The sequence below is a fragment of the Ambystoma mexicanum genome, chromosome 12 (genome assembly GCF_040938575.1).
Source record: "Ambystoma mexicanum isolate Mex_15411 chromosome 12, UKY_AmexF1_1, whole genome shotgun sequence".
NCBI classification, from domain to species: Eukaryota; Metazoa; Chordata; class Amphibia; order Caudata; family Ambystomatidae; genus Ambystoma; species Ambystoma mexicanum.
The window spans coordinates 15,777,250-15,794,904 of NC_090936.1; the positions used below are offsets into that span (position 1 = coordinate 15,777,250).

Consider the following 17,655-nt stretch of genomic DNA (forward strand, 5'->3'; position numbering starts at 1 on the left):
CCCCAGACGTTGCGATTAGTGTCCTTTCCACCAGTGGCTTTATCTCCACCACTGGGCCAAAGGAGACCACTTTCAATGTACAGATTACAGTCTCTTTCACCAGTAGCATTGTCTCCACAAACGGCCTGAGGGACATTAGTCTTGATGCACAGATTACAGTCTCTTTCACCAGTACAATTATCTCCACCACTGGGCCGAGGGACATTACTCCTGATGCAAAGATCACAGTCTCTTTCACCAGTACAATTATCTCCACCACTGGGCCGAGGGACATTACTCCTGATGCAAAGATCACAGTCTCTTTCACCAGTACAATTATCTCCACCACTGGGCCGAGGGACATTACTCCTGATGCAAAGATCACAGTCTCTTTCACCAGTACAATTATCTCCACCACTGGGCCGAGGGACATTACTCCTGATGCAAAGATCACAGTCTCTTTCACCAGTACAATTATCTCCACCACTGGGCCGAGGGACATTACTCCTGATGCAAAGATCACAGTCTCTTTCACCAGTACAATTATCTCCACCACTGGGCCGAGGGACATTACTCCTGATGCAAAGATCACAGTCTCTTTCACCAGTACAATTATCTCCACCACTGGGCCGAGGGACATTATTCCCAATGCACAGGTCATAGTTTATTTTACTAGCAACGTTTTACTCCACCACCCCTGTATTCCCAACAGGTCTCCCAGGCCTCTATTTGCATTCCTCTGGACTGAAGCATATCACAGTTTTTTCCCAGGACTGGGGTCCGTGTTGGCAATTGCTCTAGTTTCTCTGTTCAGTTTTTGCTGTTCCATGATGGCTCTGCAGTCCTCGCCTCTGCATGGAGGCGGCGGCGTAGTTGTTGGACCAAATGGTCCACCTTGTCGAGGTCACGCCACCGTTTCTCATCTCTGGTCTTATAGTCAGGTCAGCTCATGCTAGACCCCCAGGGGACTCTCTCAGCTTGGTGTCAGCGTCCTCTGTTCTCCTGTCTGTCCTCAGAGTATGTAACTCCGGCCTGCTGTCTGCTCCACTCCTGCTGCTGTTCCCAGCTGGACTTGACACTTTTCTAACTCCATTGTCTCTTTTTATACAATGTTGCCAGTTCCTCCTCGCGGGCCTATCAGAGTCCTTTATCACTGTCAGGGAATTGATCTTTATGCCTCCTCAGGGCGTCCACGGTTCAGTACTTGAGGAGTCGACTGTGTTACAATATAACATTTTGGCACTATGAAGAGTGTTATAGGACTGCAGTGAGTAGCTTGGGTCGGGGGGTCACGGAAGGGAGCCACAGAATGAACGTCTCCATCCCCAACAGGGGAATCCTCCCCTGGAAGGTTCTCCCACATGTTACCACCCCTAGGGGGATTATTGGTTTGCTGCCGCACCACCCTAGCCTTACAGGGAAGCTCTCCCACCTGGGGAGAAGCGACGTCATCCAATGATTCATCAGAGGCTGCCCTTGAATAGACATGTGTGCTGCAGGGTCTGTGTGCCACCGCACACCCCTTCATTCTGAGTCTGTGTGCTGGCCTTTTACCCTAAGCATGTATGCACAATGCACACTACAGTCTGAGCATGTGTGTTGCCTCCCTTCTCTCACAATTGTGAAAAGCAAAAACAAACTTTAAACTTTCAATTATTTTGTTTGAAAATAAAAATAAATAAAAATTCAAGCATATCTTTTAGAGCAAATGTGATGCTAAAGTATTTATAGTGATGTATGTTATGTTATGGTGTGTTATGTCATGTTATTTCACTGGGATTTATGCTAAACTACGCTGTCATTTGCAAGGTCTCTAGGTGCTTTGGTGGAATTGAAAATGAGGGGGTGGGTTACATTAGCGTGGAAAGAGGTCAAATACAAGATATGATATGATAGGTTATTTATAACGCGCTTAATACCCAGAGGTTTCTAAGCGCAGACCCAGGGATCGAATCTGTGGTGCTCCGTGTCATCTTGCTTCCAAGGCGAGCACGTTGCCTCTGAGCTATCCTCCCAAAACAAATTAAAGATTAGCTTTAATGTAGTGCTGGTGCCTGCTGACAGGAAGTAACCTCAGCTCTGCATCCAGGTCACTTTCTAGGTGTTCTCCGTCAAACGCATAGAGGCATGTGTCCAAGAGGAGCCACATGCATTGATTGTTAATGTGATATAGAAATTGATTGTACAGGTTTAGTGTTCTGATGTTTTATCTTTGTAAGCAGGGTGTTCAATTTCCATGTTTGTGTGTCTTCTGTTCAGACTTAGTATGTGAGCGTGTTCATGTGTGGAGCAGACAGATAATCACTTTTTGACAACAATAAATACATTAAAAATAGAAAAGTTCATTTTGCTACAAAAATGTAGTGTTTTGCTAAAATGAAACAATTTTCCAATGCCAATATACTTGTAGTCACATCTCATTTTGCTTTGTTGTGAAATAACATTTGTATTTTTTCCAACCCTCTTAGAGGATGACTGTTTAGAACAAAAAAAGGAACCATTTCTGAAGAGAGGATAGCACAGGGGCAACGCCCTGGTCTTGGAAGCGCAACCACGCAGAGCAACAGAGGTTTGAATCCCGGATCCGAGCTTAGAAATAGAACTCAGGTATGGTATTAGGCACGTTATAAAAAAAACAATTAAATAAATAAATAAAGCAGTTTCTGCCCAGCTCCTAGCCCTCTGGGGAGAAGGATAAACTATACACTAATCCACAAGTAGCCTTTCCAAAACAAACACCCTCTCATCTTGGTCACCTACGATAATTGCACCCTTTCCCGATAGCGCGTTTCTGGTCGACAGGTTGGATGAATCCGACTGCAAGGGATGTGAGGAACAGTTAATGAGAGCATATTTTAAGAATGTTTTTTTAAAAACAATTGAGAACTCACGCAGTTCATCAAAGTAGGTGTCACCGCCATCAGTCCCTGGGATTGAGCAGACCAGCCTGGCTTTGAGAAATGTTGTCCACTTATTAATTAAACTCCTCTGTCCTCCAACGTCATTCTGAAAAAGAAAAGGCAAGTGATAAAGCTGTGGGGCACTTCACCAGTAGCGAAGAGATGTTCTGCCTTCAGGTGCAGAAGCCTTTCATAAGAATGTAATGGGAGGTGTCACGGTTGTCATCACTGCACATCTCTCTGGGGATTTGCAAAGCACACCTGCTCGGCGGAATTCTATCCCCAAGGATCCACAGTGTGTTGAAATGCAATGCATATGTGTAACGCAAGATTGTACCAAGACATTTCAATTACACTATTTTAAAATATAAAGTCATAGATAAACATTATAAAGAGGACAGTACTGTTTCAACACTTTTATTTTTCAATTTCCTATCACGGGCACATTTTCAAACTTATTGTGGAAACTGACAATTACACGTCAAAAATATCGAATAAGAGTGATTTAGAATAGAAATTAAATGTTTGTCTCACCTCTGGAATGATAAGTGTACAAGTGTGCCAGGGGAATGTGGATTTTCTTAATTGGGGCAATGTTGTGTAAAATATCCCTAATCACGGTCTGTCTGATATATGATACGATATGATAGGTTATTTATAAAGCACTTAATACCAAGAGGTTTCGAAGCTGCGGACCTGGGGGATCGAACCTGTGTTGCTTCGTGTCGTCTTTCTTTCAAGGCGTGCATGTTGCCTCTGAGCTATCCTGCGTGCTGATCATGTGGACTTGTGTCCGGTGTCGGTAACCACTAAGCCTCTTGACCACATTCTGTACTAAACCTTCTTGAGAATGCAAATCATTGAGCAATTGCTGTAGGTGTATTGTTTACGATTACATAATTTCAGGGATCTGCAACCTTTGGCTATCCAGCTGCTTTGAAATGGTGAGGGATTGTGGGAGTTGTAGTCCAACACATCGGGTGAGCCACATTTTCCTTGCCCTTTCTTTACTTCATTGTGTATTCAATGTGTACGGGGCTGGGGGGCTGGGGGGGGGGGGACACTGTTAAGATTATCTGTGGCCTCCCCCTAACCACTTCAGTAACAATGACAGATGATGCGGGCCCTTCTGTAAGCAGCTGAGTCACCAGTTTCTATCTGAAAATGCAGCTCTGCACCTCAAGTTGTTTGGGAAAAACACCCACATTATCTTGCTGCTATAGGTCCTAAATCCTCTCTGAAGGCGGGTATTGCATGCAAAGACATTTGCCAAGAACACAAAGCATGACATTTCCGGAACAAAGCAACAGCAGTTTGAGGAATGCACATGTCAAACGGGGTCCTTGTACGTCAACATGCACTTGGCGGGGGCTGTCATTGCTCGAGCATGTATGTAGCATTTGCTGGAGAGCTGCGGTCGGCATTGGATGGATGGGACGTGCGTGGCATGACTTCCCATTTCAGAAAGTGATGATTCTAAAGTGCAATTCCTTTAAAGTGCATTCCTTTAAAGTGCATTATTCCTACTTAAAGGAGTGTTTCATGGCTGCTTTTCCCAGACATCCACCCCAGCTTCGATGTCATTGTTTTAAACTCCACCATTTACCAACCATTACTCTCAAATTACAATTACAGGGTTCTTTGTTAACGTTAACTCTATTGTGAAGAAAGATTGTGTCTTTTCGTGTAGAATCGAAAGCAGGTTGCCACATAAATCCCCCTGACAAGTCTGAACACAATGCTATTAATGCTGAATGCAAGCTAGCACTTCCATTGAAGTTCAATTTAGTCAGTCCGACTAATCAAAATGGCTGACATTCCGAATCAAAATGGCTGACATTGAGAAATGTCTGCATATTGTCAGCCGTTCTGCCTGTCTGGCTTTCCAATGAGTGTCCGAGTGAGTGAGGGGAAGCCCCCGTGCACACCGAGGTCATCTATCTTGGGTCCAAGCACTTCAAACATTCCTTTTGTTAGAACACCTAAACCTCCAGTGCTTAATCTCCATCAGGAGGACACAGAAAACAAGCTCTTGCTTGTTTTAGAAATCTGTATTGATCAGGAATACAAAGAGGGCAGTTTCCGGGCAGACCAGCCGGCTGCAAAGGACAAGCACACAGCCTTTTTTTGTTCTGCATCACATGTTGAAGCTGAAAGTTGAAACTCTTGTATATGTTGAAATCCAATTTAAAGGTAGGATGATTATGACGTTATAAAGTGTGACCACCGTTAAGCCTAAACTATTCCATTAGAGTACAGGTAGGGAGAGATGGCATGAAGAGACCTTATAAATGTTCTTTGGTTATTTGCCCACCCATTGACTGCCCATGGCCATGCTAATCCCTATGGCCATTCCCACCCAGTTCCTGCCACTCGCTGCCCAAAACACCTCCTTATGGGAACTCTTTGAGCTCGATTTAACCAGGGGTTACAATCTAACCTTGCACTTAAAACAACTGCTAGTATTTTCTTAATGCAGTCTTGGAGAGTAAATCACTTAACTGGCGCTGTAAATGTGCTGCTGGTCTTATAAAAAGGTCTTCACCAGGTCTGCCTTCAGCCGCTTGATTTATAAGCACTATGCGTGTCTTTCACTGAAGGCCTGTTAAAAACAAGCATTGGCAAAGCCAACAGTTTTGGCTTATGTGTACCTATTAGGTATTTGCCAGGCACTGCAATTAGATGCCCAGGGACTGGTATCATGTTACACTTCAATAGCCAGTTAATACCACTATGGCTGTGCCTGGCAAGTGCCTTACCCATGTCTACAAAAAAGCCAAAACTGTTGGCATCGCCAATGCTTGTTTTGTAGGTCAAGATCCAGAAGCATTGCTATTAGATTATGGAACCATTGTAGGCAGAACAAAAACCTTTGTGGACGTCGCGGCCATAGTTCTGGAGTGAAGTGATGGACGGCTGGGATGCCTGTGCGGACATTATCGATTTAAATACATGTAAGCATTTGCCAGTTTGCTCTGGTAGCCTTGTCTTTCACTGTCCTGCTCTAAGTTTGCTCTCTTTAAGTAAATATATACGAGTACCGACTGCCCACGAAGACGATGCGCGTATTCCCGGCACTACTTAATGTGACTAAATGCTAGCAATTTGAGGGTGGGGGCGGGGCTAAAGGCATATTTCAATATCCATGCCCCAGTCTCCATTTTGTTAGTGGCATATCGATACAATTCTGGGTCTGAATGCATAAACATACCCGGCGCGCGAACCGTTCTTGGAATCCATCCATTTATCATAGGGAGCGTCAGGGTAAACGGATTCAGTTAAAATATTGGCAGAGCTGCCAGACTTTCAGTGACGTAGACAAAGGCCCTGTTGAAGGGTACAAGTATCATATTGAAGGCCAAGGTAACTATTCTTTCATACTGTACATGTAATGTATGTGACAACTTTCAAATTAAATCATGCTTTTAGGTCTGTCAACGAGAACAGTATATCTATCTATCTCTCTATAGATCTATCTATCTATCTATCTATCTATCTATCTATCTATCTATCTATCTATCTATCTATCTATCTATCTATCTATCTATCTATCTCTCTATGCATCCATCCATGCACCTAATTATCTATCTATCTCTCTATCTCTCTCTCTATCTCTCTATCTATCTCTCTATCTATCTATAACAGAACATCTCTTACTTTGTCCCTTCTACAATTCCACACCGTTCCACCAATCTGCATCAAATTTGACATAGTGACCTGTTATGACCTGCCAGACATTACTGGCTACATGATATTTGGACAGCCCACCCCTTTCCCTGAATTTCAGCCTCTGCTCACACGAGACGGTTGCCTAAAATTAGCAAAAACATCAACGTGGCCGTAGAAGGAGTGGACACATATCATTTTAGGAGTCTCGACGAAAGGAACAAAGCTCAAAAACCACGTTTCAAGGCCGTAGGACACACCGTTTCTGAGATATTTGCACCGCAACACACTGCACTGCGCAAGGGAGAGGGGACAGGTAGGGAGAGCGCACAGGAGGTCCCAGTATGCTGCAGCACGCCAACTCTCGCCTCACCTCCACGTCTGCTCCAGGGTATGTCAGCCAGCCACACGCGCCCATTCTCACTGCAGTTTACTTCAGGGTGCAAAGCACGTCAAGCGATACGTGACTCGGAATAGCGACTTACAGGATCATGGATTTTCAGCAGTTGATGAGAGCGTTATCATGTCTGTCTGGAGAACCTGTGCGGAGTACGGTCACTCTCTGCTAGTGAATCATATAAAAAGTAGTTTGGGTGTTTTTATACCCGCTTACTCTCATGTCTAAACTCACCAGAAACTAAATTCATCTTTATCTGTATTTCTGAAAGCAGACTAATTCACATGAACTGCAGCAACGTGTTTTCATTCTATGAAAGCTCATGGCTCACAATAAACATGTTTCATAGGCCTATATGTTAACACTTGTAGCGCCAGCTCAGAAGAATGTCTGTCAATTCTGAGATGCAAAAGCATGATTTATTTTACAGCAGCATGCCCAGGCAAAGATATAATTGAACATGTGAGTAGTCTTGTGTGAGAGCAGTTAAGAATGTATACAATGCAAACATCTTGCAACTATCTATTATATTTTGGAAATGTCACTGCTCAGCAGACATAATGAACCTGCAAGGGTGAGTGAAATATGCAAAATGTGAGTTTAAATTGGTGCCCTCAAGGGACCTATTAAAAAGTCTGTCTTAAGTGCAGTCCTGGCACGAACAAAAGTAAATGCTGCGGGGCAAAGGCTTGCAATGCACAGAACCTCACATCACGTGTAGCCTCCGATTACTGCGCACAGGGCACCGCAAAACAGAAAACTGTACTGGGACTGGTTTGTGAAGAAGCAACGTTTAGTGATAACTACTACATGTGGACTCCCACACCACACCTAGTAGTGCCAGTCCCGCTACACATTTCCCTATGAAACATGGACGCAGAATAAACGCTAGTGGAAGCCCTCTGGCTGGCGCGTACACACACGCGCCATCCACGATTTAGAAGGGCCTCCCTTAAATCAGGGGTCTGCAATCAAAATATTCATGTATCGTCGACTGTAAATATAAAAATTGTTCTTAATAAAAAAAAGAGCCTCCAAAAGCAACGAAAACACAAAACTAATCTTGTTCAGAGCAACAAGGACATGAACTCTGTGATGGATATGTGCAGAGGCACGGTAGAGTCCGAAGGCGGCATGAGTACATGAAAGACCTCCATCCAGCAGGCACCATGAGCAGGCAGTAGACCTGGAACCAGCAGGCACCATGAGCATGCAGAAGCACTGGAACCAGCAGGCACCATGAGCATGCAGAAGCCCTGGAACCAGCAGGCACCATGAGCATGCAGAAGCCCTGGAACCAGCAGACACCAGGAGCATGCAGAAGTCCTGGAACCAGCAGGCACCATGAGCATGCAGAAGCCCTGGAACCAGCAGGCACCATGAACAGGCAGTAGACCTGGAACCAGCAGGCACCATGAGCATGCAGAAGCCCTGGAACCAGCAGGCACCATGAGCAGGCAGTAGACCTGGAACCAGCAGGCACCATGAGCATGGAGAAGCCCTGGAACCAGCAGGCACCAGGAGCATGCAGAAGTCCTGGAACCAGCAGGCACCATGAGCATGCAGAAGCCCTGGAACCAGCAGGCACCATGAGCAGGCAGAAGACCTGGAACCAGCAGACACCAGGAGCATGCAGAAGTCCTGGAGCCAGCAGGCACCATGAGTATGCAGAAGCCCTGGAACCAGCAGGCACCATGAGTATGCAGAAGCCCTGGAACCAGCAGGCACCATGAGCAGGCAGAAGACCTGGAACCAGCAGGCACCATGAGCAGGCAGAAGACCTGGAACCAGCATACACCAGGAGCATGCAGAAGTCCTGGAACCAGCAGGCACCATGAGTATGAAGAAGACCTGGAGCCAGCAGGCACCATGAGTACGCAGAAGACCTGGAACCAGCAGGCACCATGAGCACATAGAAGACATGGAGCCAGCAGGCACTATGAGTACACAGAAGACCTGGAACCAGCAGGCACCATGAGCATGCAGAAGACCTGGAACCAGCAGGCACCATGAGTACACAGAAGAACTGGAACCAGCAGACACCAGGAGCATGCAGAAGCCCTGGAACCAGCAGGCACCATGAGCATGCAGAAGACCTGGAATCAGCAGGCACCATGAGCACACAGACGACCTGGAGCCAGCAGGCACCATGAGTACGCAGAAGACCTGGAACCAGCAGGCACCATGAGCACACAGAAGACTTGGAGCCAGCAAGGCACTATGAGTACACAGAAGACCTGGAACCAGCAGGCACCATGAGCAGGCAGTAGACCTGGAACCAGCAGGCACCATGAGCATGCAGAAGCCCTGGAACCAGCAGGCACCATGAGCAGGCAGTAGACCTGGAACCAGCAGGCACCATGAGTACGCAGAAGACCTGGAACCAGCAGGCACCATGAGCAGGCAGTAGACCTGGAACCAGCAGGCACCATGAGTACACAGAAGACCTGGAACCAGCAGGCACCATGAGCAGGCAGTAGACCTGGAACCAGCAGGCACCATGAGCATGCAGAAGCCCTGGAACCAGCAGGCACCATGAGTACACAAGACCTGGAACCAGCAGGCACCATGAACATGCAGAATACCTGGGAAAAGCAGGCACCATGAGTACACAGAAGACCTGGAACCAGCAGGCACCATGAGCACACAGAAGACCTGGAGCCAGCAGGCACCATGAGTATGCAGAAGCCCTGGAACCAGCAAGCACCATGAGTACACAGAAGAACTGGAACCAGCAGGCACCATGAGCATGCAGAAGACCTGGAACCAGCAGGCACCATGAGCAGGCAGTAGACCTGGAACCAGCAGGCACCATGAGCATGCAGAAGCCCTGGAACCAGCAGGCACCATGAGTACACAAGACCTGGAACCAGCAGGCACCATGAGCATGCAGAATACCTGGGACCAGCAGGCACCATGAGTACACAGAAGACCTGGAACCAGCAGGCACCATGAGCACACAGAAGACCTGGAGCAAGCAGGCACCATGAGTATGCAGAAGCCCTGGAACCAGCAAGCACCATGAGTACACAGAAGAACTGGAACCAGCGGACACCATGAGCACGCAGAAGACCTGGAACCAGCAGGCACTATGAGCATTCGGAAGACCTGGAACCAGCAGGCACCATGAGCATGCGGAATACCTGAAACCAGCAGGCACCATGAGTACGCAGAAGACCTGGAACCAGCAGACACCATGAGCACGCAGTATACCTGGAACCAGCAGGCACCATGAGCAGGCAGTAGACCTGGAACCAGCAGGCACCATGAGCATGCAGAAGCCCTGGAACCAGCAGGCACCATGAGCAGGCAGTAGACCTGGAACCAGCAGGCACCATGAGTACGCAGAAGACCTGGAACCAGCAGGCACCATGAGCAGGCAGTAGACCTGGAACCAGCAGGCACCATGAGTACACAGAAGACCTGGAACCAGCAGGCACCATGAGCAGGCAGTAGACCTGGAACCAGCAGGCACCATGAGCATGCAGAAGCCCTGGAACCAGCAGGCACCATGAGTACACAAGACCTGGAACCAGCAGGCACCAGGAGCATGCAGAATACCTGGGACCAGCAGGCACCATGAGTACACAGAAGACCTGGAACCAGCAGGCACCATGAGCACACAGACGACCTGGAGCCAGCAGGCACCATGAGTATGCAGAAACCCTGGAACCAGCAAGCACCATGAGTACACAGAAGAACTGGAACCAGCAGGCACCATGAGCATGCAGAAGACCTGGAACCAGCAGGCACCATGAGCACACAGAAGACCTGGAACCAGCAGGCACCATGAGCACACAGAAGACCTGGAGCCAGCAGGCACCATGAGTATGCAGAAGCCCTGGAACCAGCAAACACCATGAGTACACAGAAGAACTGGAACCAGCAGGCACCATGAGCATGCAGAAGACCTGGAACCAGCAGGCACCAAGAGCATGCAGAATACCTGGAACCAGCAGGCACCATGAGTACACAGAAGACCTGGAACCGGCAGGCACCATGAGCATGCAGAAGACCTGGAACCAGCAGGCACTATCAGCATGCAGAAGACCTGGAACCAGCAGGCACAATGAGCATGCAGAAGACCTGGAACCAGCAGGCACCATGAGCATGCAGAAGACCTGGAACCAGCAGGCACAATGAGCATGCAGAAGACCTGGAGCCAGCAGGCACCATGAGCATGCAGAAGACATGGAACCAGCAGGAACCATGAGTACACACAAGACCTGGAACCAGCAGGCACCATGAGCATGCAGAATACCTAAACCAGCAGGCACCATGAGTACACAGAAGACCTGGAACCGGCAGGCACCATGAGTACGAGAAGACCTGGAACCAGCAGGCACCATAGCGCACAAAAGAACTCAATCCAGCAGGCACCAAGCACAAAGAAGTCCTTGAATCAGCAGGCACCATGAGCAGTCAGAAGACCTGGACTCAGAAGCACCATGAGCATGCAGGAGACCTGGAACCAGCAGGCACCAAAGCACACAGCAGAACTCAATCCAGCAGGCCCCATAAGCAGACAGAAGCCCAGGATCTAGCAGGCACCATGAGCACACAGAAGACCTGGAACCAGAAACCTGAGGTGTTTCTCCCAGGTTATTCCCAGGGATATTTTGAAAACACAAGCAGAGAAAATGCGGGCAAGACAAGGTATTCTTCTCTTCCCAGAGAAACAACATATCAATACTCCCGTCAACCTTTCCGGAAACCAATAAGAAATGCATTCTTTCCATTTCCATTACACAACTACAATCCCGGTTATTCCCTCGAAAGACATCCAAACTATTATTTTACAGATTTTTCTAATTCATTCCACAAACACTACAACTCCCCAGATTCTCACCCTTCCGATTTTACCAACCCTCCTAGGATGAGGAAAAATGAACCAGGAGACAGAAAAATTCCCCATAGTAATACAAGGGCTATAACCCCCTATGAGACCCGCCAAGTTGTCCCAATTTTGAGGCCAGGCAAGATCAGGCAATCAACTTTGATTACAGGTGCCTGACTTCCCTTACTCTTCCCCACAGGCAAGAGTATGGTAAGAGCCCATTCTACCTGGCAGCTCAGCTTAAATGGCTACCGGATGGATGCAGCCTTAGACCCATCTGAGCTTTCTGATGCTGCTCTGCCACGCCGCATCGGCACGTTTCTACACAGGGCTCTATCTTCTGCCGCGAGAGCCGCCTTTCAGTATGTCTAGCCACGGGCAGAATTGCTTTCTCCTCGCGTCCCCGGCGCTCATTAGAAAGGCAATCATCTACCTTAGAGCAGCTCCCCGCCGCTATCCACAATTCATGTCACGCATTTGCTTAATCTCAGGTTCCCTTTCAGTACCAGACACTAACGTTTGCTATCATCATAGAAGGGTCTTGCCGCCATAGCACCTTTCTATTATTCTATCAGTTACAATTCCAGTTTCCATTCTTTCCTCCAGCAGTTCTTGCCTTTGAGGACTGGATCACTGCCCATGCTGACAGCTTTTTTCGAGGGATTCAACATACTCTCCCCTTCAAAGATTCCTGACTACAAGGAGCTACTTTGGGGTTTATTCCCCAGGAAGGTTTCCTCGGGTCACCCCCGTCCTCTTTGTTTTACAATTACAGGGTTCGGGCAGGGCATAGAGGCTCCCCATCACGTCTCACTTAAAGAACATTCCAGGTCAGGTAAGAGTCCATTGCACACGTTTTGACTTATTGTGTGAACATCATAACAACCTGTGAGTCTTGCTTACCAGACAAATGTGTTGACCCTGAGATATCCTCCCAGGCCCTGTTGCACATGCTATTGACATGTGGCCCCCGTTATGTGGGTGGGTAATTAGTGACCATGCCACATTACAAGGCATCATGCCTTTGCCTGTGATACTGTACAGATGTGCATACATCTGGCACAACGAGGTTGTTATTTGTGATGCACAAAGGCTGGGCAACTAGTCCCATATACACTCATCGGAATTTGCTGTTATAACAGCTGGAAAGACAAGTACCGGGTATGGATGCCTGCGATGATCACCAGGCATAAATAACATCTTACCATGAGTGTCAACATTTCAAATACTTCAACAAATCTGTTTTTCATTTCTGTACCATTGAGAAAATAGACATGACCCATTTGCATACTAGTTCCAGACCAGTCAGGGGAATGTAACACACGGCTCTACAAATGTTTTAGACAACTTCCATGATCCCTCATCTTGGACAATGATGGGTAAGTCTGATGGGAGCTGTAGGCCAAAACCCCGACAGCCAAAATGTGCAGAACCCTCGTCTAACGATAGCCAGTGATTGTATTGGTCTGCGCCTCTGTCTCACGACGACCAATCATTTGCTGATTCCAGGTATACAAGTAAGACTGCATTCATGTCCATGAGCAAATAAACCCTTGGTACAGTCCTGCTACATTCCACAACAGCACATTCCCAATGTATCACCTAGCATTGCACGATATTGGGAATTATTGTATGCTCGGGAGGATAGCTCAATGGCAACGTGCTCGCCTTGGAAGCATAACGACACGGAGCACCACAGGTTTGAACCCTGGGTCCGTGCTTAGAAACCTCTGGGTATTAAGCGCTTTATAAATAACCTATCATATCATATCATTATGCTGGTGCTGTGCTTTAGTAAAGCTTTGTAATGACAGTTCTTGGAGTTGTACTATAGAATTGCAAATGTGTACCACCAGAGTTCTTGTACACCATCACAAGTGGTAAACAGCTACAAAGCAACTTCTAAACAGGAAAAACAATCGAAAAAGAAACTATTATTCCAGACTTTTTTTTTAGAAACGTCACACAATCAGGCAACAATCATTCAAAGACACAGAAGAGACTGTTTCAGATGGCAAGAAGCAAACGTCACAGTGTTCTCACTAGCAATATAATGCTGACATAATATGTGCTTACCTTACACACCCTTCCTACGCGGGAAAATATAGCTTTATTGGAAGTAATTCCCTCCTTCGATGCTTCGCGGAAAAAGAAATAGATCTTGTCGTCATCAGTGTTGTAAGTGTCGGGGATAGCATAAGCTCCTACAAATTTGGCTGCTACAAAAAGAAATACAAAGAATTATGGAGTGGCAATGTATTTTTCAGGTCATGAATATGTACTCTGTCTACATGGGGGAAATGGCATGTATCACATAGTTTTGCCTTTTCCTTTACTGCGTGCTATATCATAACACATGTTCTGGCAGAAGAAGTGTTTTGCAAATATTTTTGACTACAAGGTGTTACTTCTTAGGTGTTACAGAGAAGGATGCGTCTGTAATAATAAGATAGGGCAGAGAGGTAAGGGTCACACGTTAGACAGGGCGCCCGGTCTTCTAGCACCCCTGCCAGACCTATGTTGAAACTACTCGCATGCCTAGTAACCATTCCAACTTACGCAGTACCTAAAACATAGCAGTTTAATACAGTATTTGCCAACATAGACTTATCTATTATCATTGCAAATGAAGGTAACTATGGGGGCTCTACGCTCCACACCGACATAGCGGCAAGAGGGTTCTACTTACTTATTGGTGGTAAGGGAGATAAGCAGATGTTCTGACTGGTAGAGTATGCCTTTACATTACCCACACAATAAACTAATTATGGCCGTCTGTATCTGGGGGTAACCAGGTCTACGAGTCTTATTTGAAATATTCATGATATTCAAAAGGGAGGACATTGCAGCAAGACCTTTAGACATCATGATCCAATGACCGCCCCACACCTGAGCTGAAAGATCTATTGATATGATATGGCATTTATAACGCGCCTATGCACAAGTGTTTCAAGGCGCGAGCCCCCCTCTGCACCCCCTTCTCACCTACTCCAGATGTTTTCAGGCCCAGACCTTAAGTCTCCAAGGCAGAACAGTGAGGGAGAGCTTGCAGAGTTACTGCCTTTGTTGTTGCTGGTGAAAGGGGGTGGGGGGGCGGGGGTGCAGCAGTCTTCCATTTGTCCATATGCGGATGCTTGCTGATTCCATGCAACCTTATTGGATGTCTCCTTTCAGCATTGCCTGCTCTTGCTCCTATAATAGTCCCACAAAAGGCCAGCAATGGTGTTTGTGTGCTCTACTAATCCAGCTGTCACTCTCATCACTAAAGGTGTGCATGTAGGAATATTACTGTTATACCCCAGTCCTCTGTGATATTGTCTCGCCGGCCTTGGCATCAGATGGCAGGTGTGGGACAAACACAGGGGAGCACCGTCAGTGCACACAAGCCATCTTGGGAGGACTCACTCCCTCCTCACAATGGCTCAGTGTGTTCAACTGCCAACACCACGTGAGGCCAGACACTCAAAGCCCACCTCTGTTGTTGGTGCTGTTCGATTCGCCCAAACTAATGAAGAGCTGTGAGAGGCGATAGACTGCACACTTGCAGAGAGGCAAGAAGGCGGGCTCTGCTTAGGTTTCACCCGCAATGGATACAACCTCAGAGTGGAACTCAAGCCAGAGACTTGGACAAAGCCCACCTAGCTCACCCACCTCCAGTGGCTTTTCGAATTTTGAGTGTGAAATATTTTTGTTGTTGCTTGAGTTGTATTCAAAGTTTTCTTTTTTTCTTTTTGAAGTGCTTGAAAAAGTGCTAAAACGTATGCGATATGTTAAGTCGAAGAGCAGATGTTTGGGGAGACGGGGAGACGAAGAGAAATGGACTGTGCGATTACCCACTTGGACTAAACAGTGGAAAATACGAGACACCATTCCACTCGTGAGAAAAGCTGTCTAATGGCTCGAAAGTTCAGAAACACCCCAGGCAGACACCTGCCACATAAGCGGTGGACCGGTGTTGTGCTATTTTAACGAGACAAGATGTCAGAGACGCCAATAGAAGGCAAGCAAGTCATAGCAGCTCAGCAGAGGTGTTGGAAAGCTGCTCCATAGCGCAGACTTGCTACCAGCCTTCCAAAAGCAAAGCACACAAGTTGAGTTGTTAACCTTGCAAATTGCTTTTTATCTATTGACTCTCCAGTCTCTGTATTTTTTAAAATTCTTTTAAAAAAAAATAATTTCATGTATTTATATCTTGGATTGTCGGTGGTGGTTTTTGTGAGCCAGAGACAATTTAGCTCAGCACCGCCTTTTTTTTTTCTTGAAACTGTGAGCCTCCTTCCGAGTCTGGCGATCAGATCACAAAATGCTGGTATCCGTGGATACCGGGACTTTACCAGACCGCACGACTATGGGTTTGCCAGTGGGGCACCTGGCTTGCCTCCAGCTAAATGCTGCAGGCAAGCCAGGCGCCATACCTGCCAAAAAATCCCTCACTACCGACAACGGTGGAGGTAATGACGGAAATTCCCCTCATGGAGTCCACAGCGCACCGCCAGCACTCGTAATCCGGCTGCAATGCCACCGGACCGAGTGCTGGTAAAGAAAGGTAAGTACCAAATGCCGGTATCTTGGCAGCTCTACCGCCAGGATAGCGGCATGCTCGGAATGAGGCCAATGTCCCCAGTTTCCCGCCATGGACTCCATTCTAACATGAACACGTGCATGTTTGTGCGTTTACTCTTTGTGGTCAGGTGCAACATTCTCGTGCACGGACTCTGAGGAATGTTCTGGATGTACGTCCATGCACTTTACATTCCTTCCATTACACAGCGGGTGCAGCCCGCAACATGCTGGACTCGGGTGTGCATGGGGCAGGCACAGAAATGCGTCTGTAACTTTCAAAGTCACGCATTGAGAAGCCTGGTTTCTCCGTTTTACTGCAAGTTAATGTGAATTAGATGCTGGATTTTTGCATTTTTTTACAGATTCTGAAATGTATGGTTGGAAGCAGTGGCAGAGGCAGAATTTGGTGCAGGGGGGCGGGGGAGATAGGGCACCAGCGGGAGGCTGGGGGGTGCACTGGGCACCAGGATGGAACCAAAGGGGGCAGCCACCCATGCCCCCCCGCCCCCCCACCCGCCGTGCCTCTGGTTGGAGCCCATCTTCTGTCAGAATTTACTTTTGGTCCGAGATAACCCAAGGGAGGGAGGGACAATTGTAATCTTCACCTCAGTAAATAGCTCTTTTGTTAATGGCCTGCGCTGATATCAGCGGATAACTGGGCTTGAAAGTAGCGGTTGAGTCTAATGGATTTTGTTGTCTGACAAGGCAAGTGTTTTGCCCCTGAACTATCCAACTGACCTGGGAAGTTAGTGTAGTTCAAACAAATGCAGCGAAGACTTTTCATTAGATGTGCACTGACCTGATACTCTGAGGTCTAAATCTATGGAAACAGGCTGCAGTGGGCTAAACAGCCTCTGAGAGGCGCACTGCAGCCGATCTGATGCCTTAGAATGTGGGTGTGTACAGGCAGTACAGTCCCCCATTGTGAGACTTTGCTGTATTTTGAGACACCTCCTGTTCCCCCAGTAAGTACACTCACTAACCTCCCCTCTCCTACCTGCCAGCATCCTTCCTCATCCCTGCCAGTCCTCCCCTCAGACCTGCTGCTTCAATGCCTCCCTCCTCTTGTGGACAAAGAAAGGGGACTATCTCTTCAGAAGGAGCTCCTGACTCTCCTGGTCCATGGCGGCCATTTTACCCTGATCTTTCTCCTGGTCCATGGTGGTGTCAGTGTTCGAAACCCAATGCCTTCAGGGCATGTTCAACTTTTATTTTTGGCCAGTATTAGCACCAAGGCCCACTTTCCTGTGTGTAGCAACCTTTGCAGGCTATATTGGAATGTTAATGACCGAAAGCCACATATGTGCACTTCT

The 17,655-nt window shown here is 47.4% G+C and overlaps 1 protein-coding gene across 2 annotated transcripts in view; it reads right to left on the bottom strand.

Annotated features, from left to right (window-relative positions):
• SEMA3D (semaphorin 3D) overlaps positions 1 to 17,655 on the bottom strand; it is a 378,418-nt gene that overhangs the window by 95,371 nt on the left and 265,392 nt on the right. For both annotated transcript variants that reach the window (XM_069627821.1, XM_069627822.1), the window contains exons 8-9: positions 13,856 to 13,998; positions 2,871 to 2,985 (exon numbers count right to left, since the gene is read on the bottom strand). In XM_069627821.1, coding sequence (XP_069483922.1) covers positions 2,871 to 2,985; positions 13,856 to 13,998 — 258 coding nt within the window. The remainder of the gene's footprint in view (positions 1 to 2,870; positions 2,986 to 13,855; positions 13,999 to 17,655) is intronic.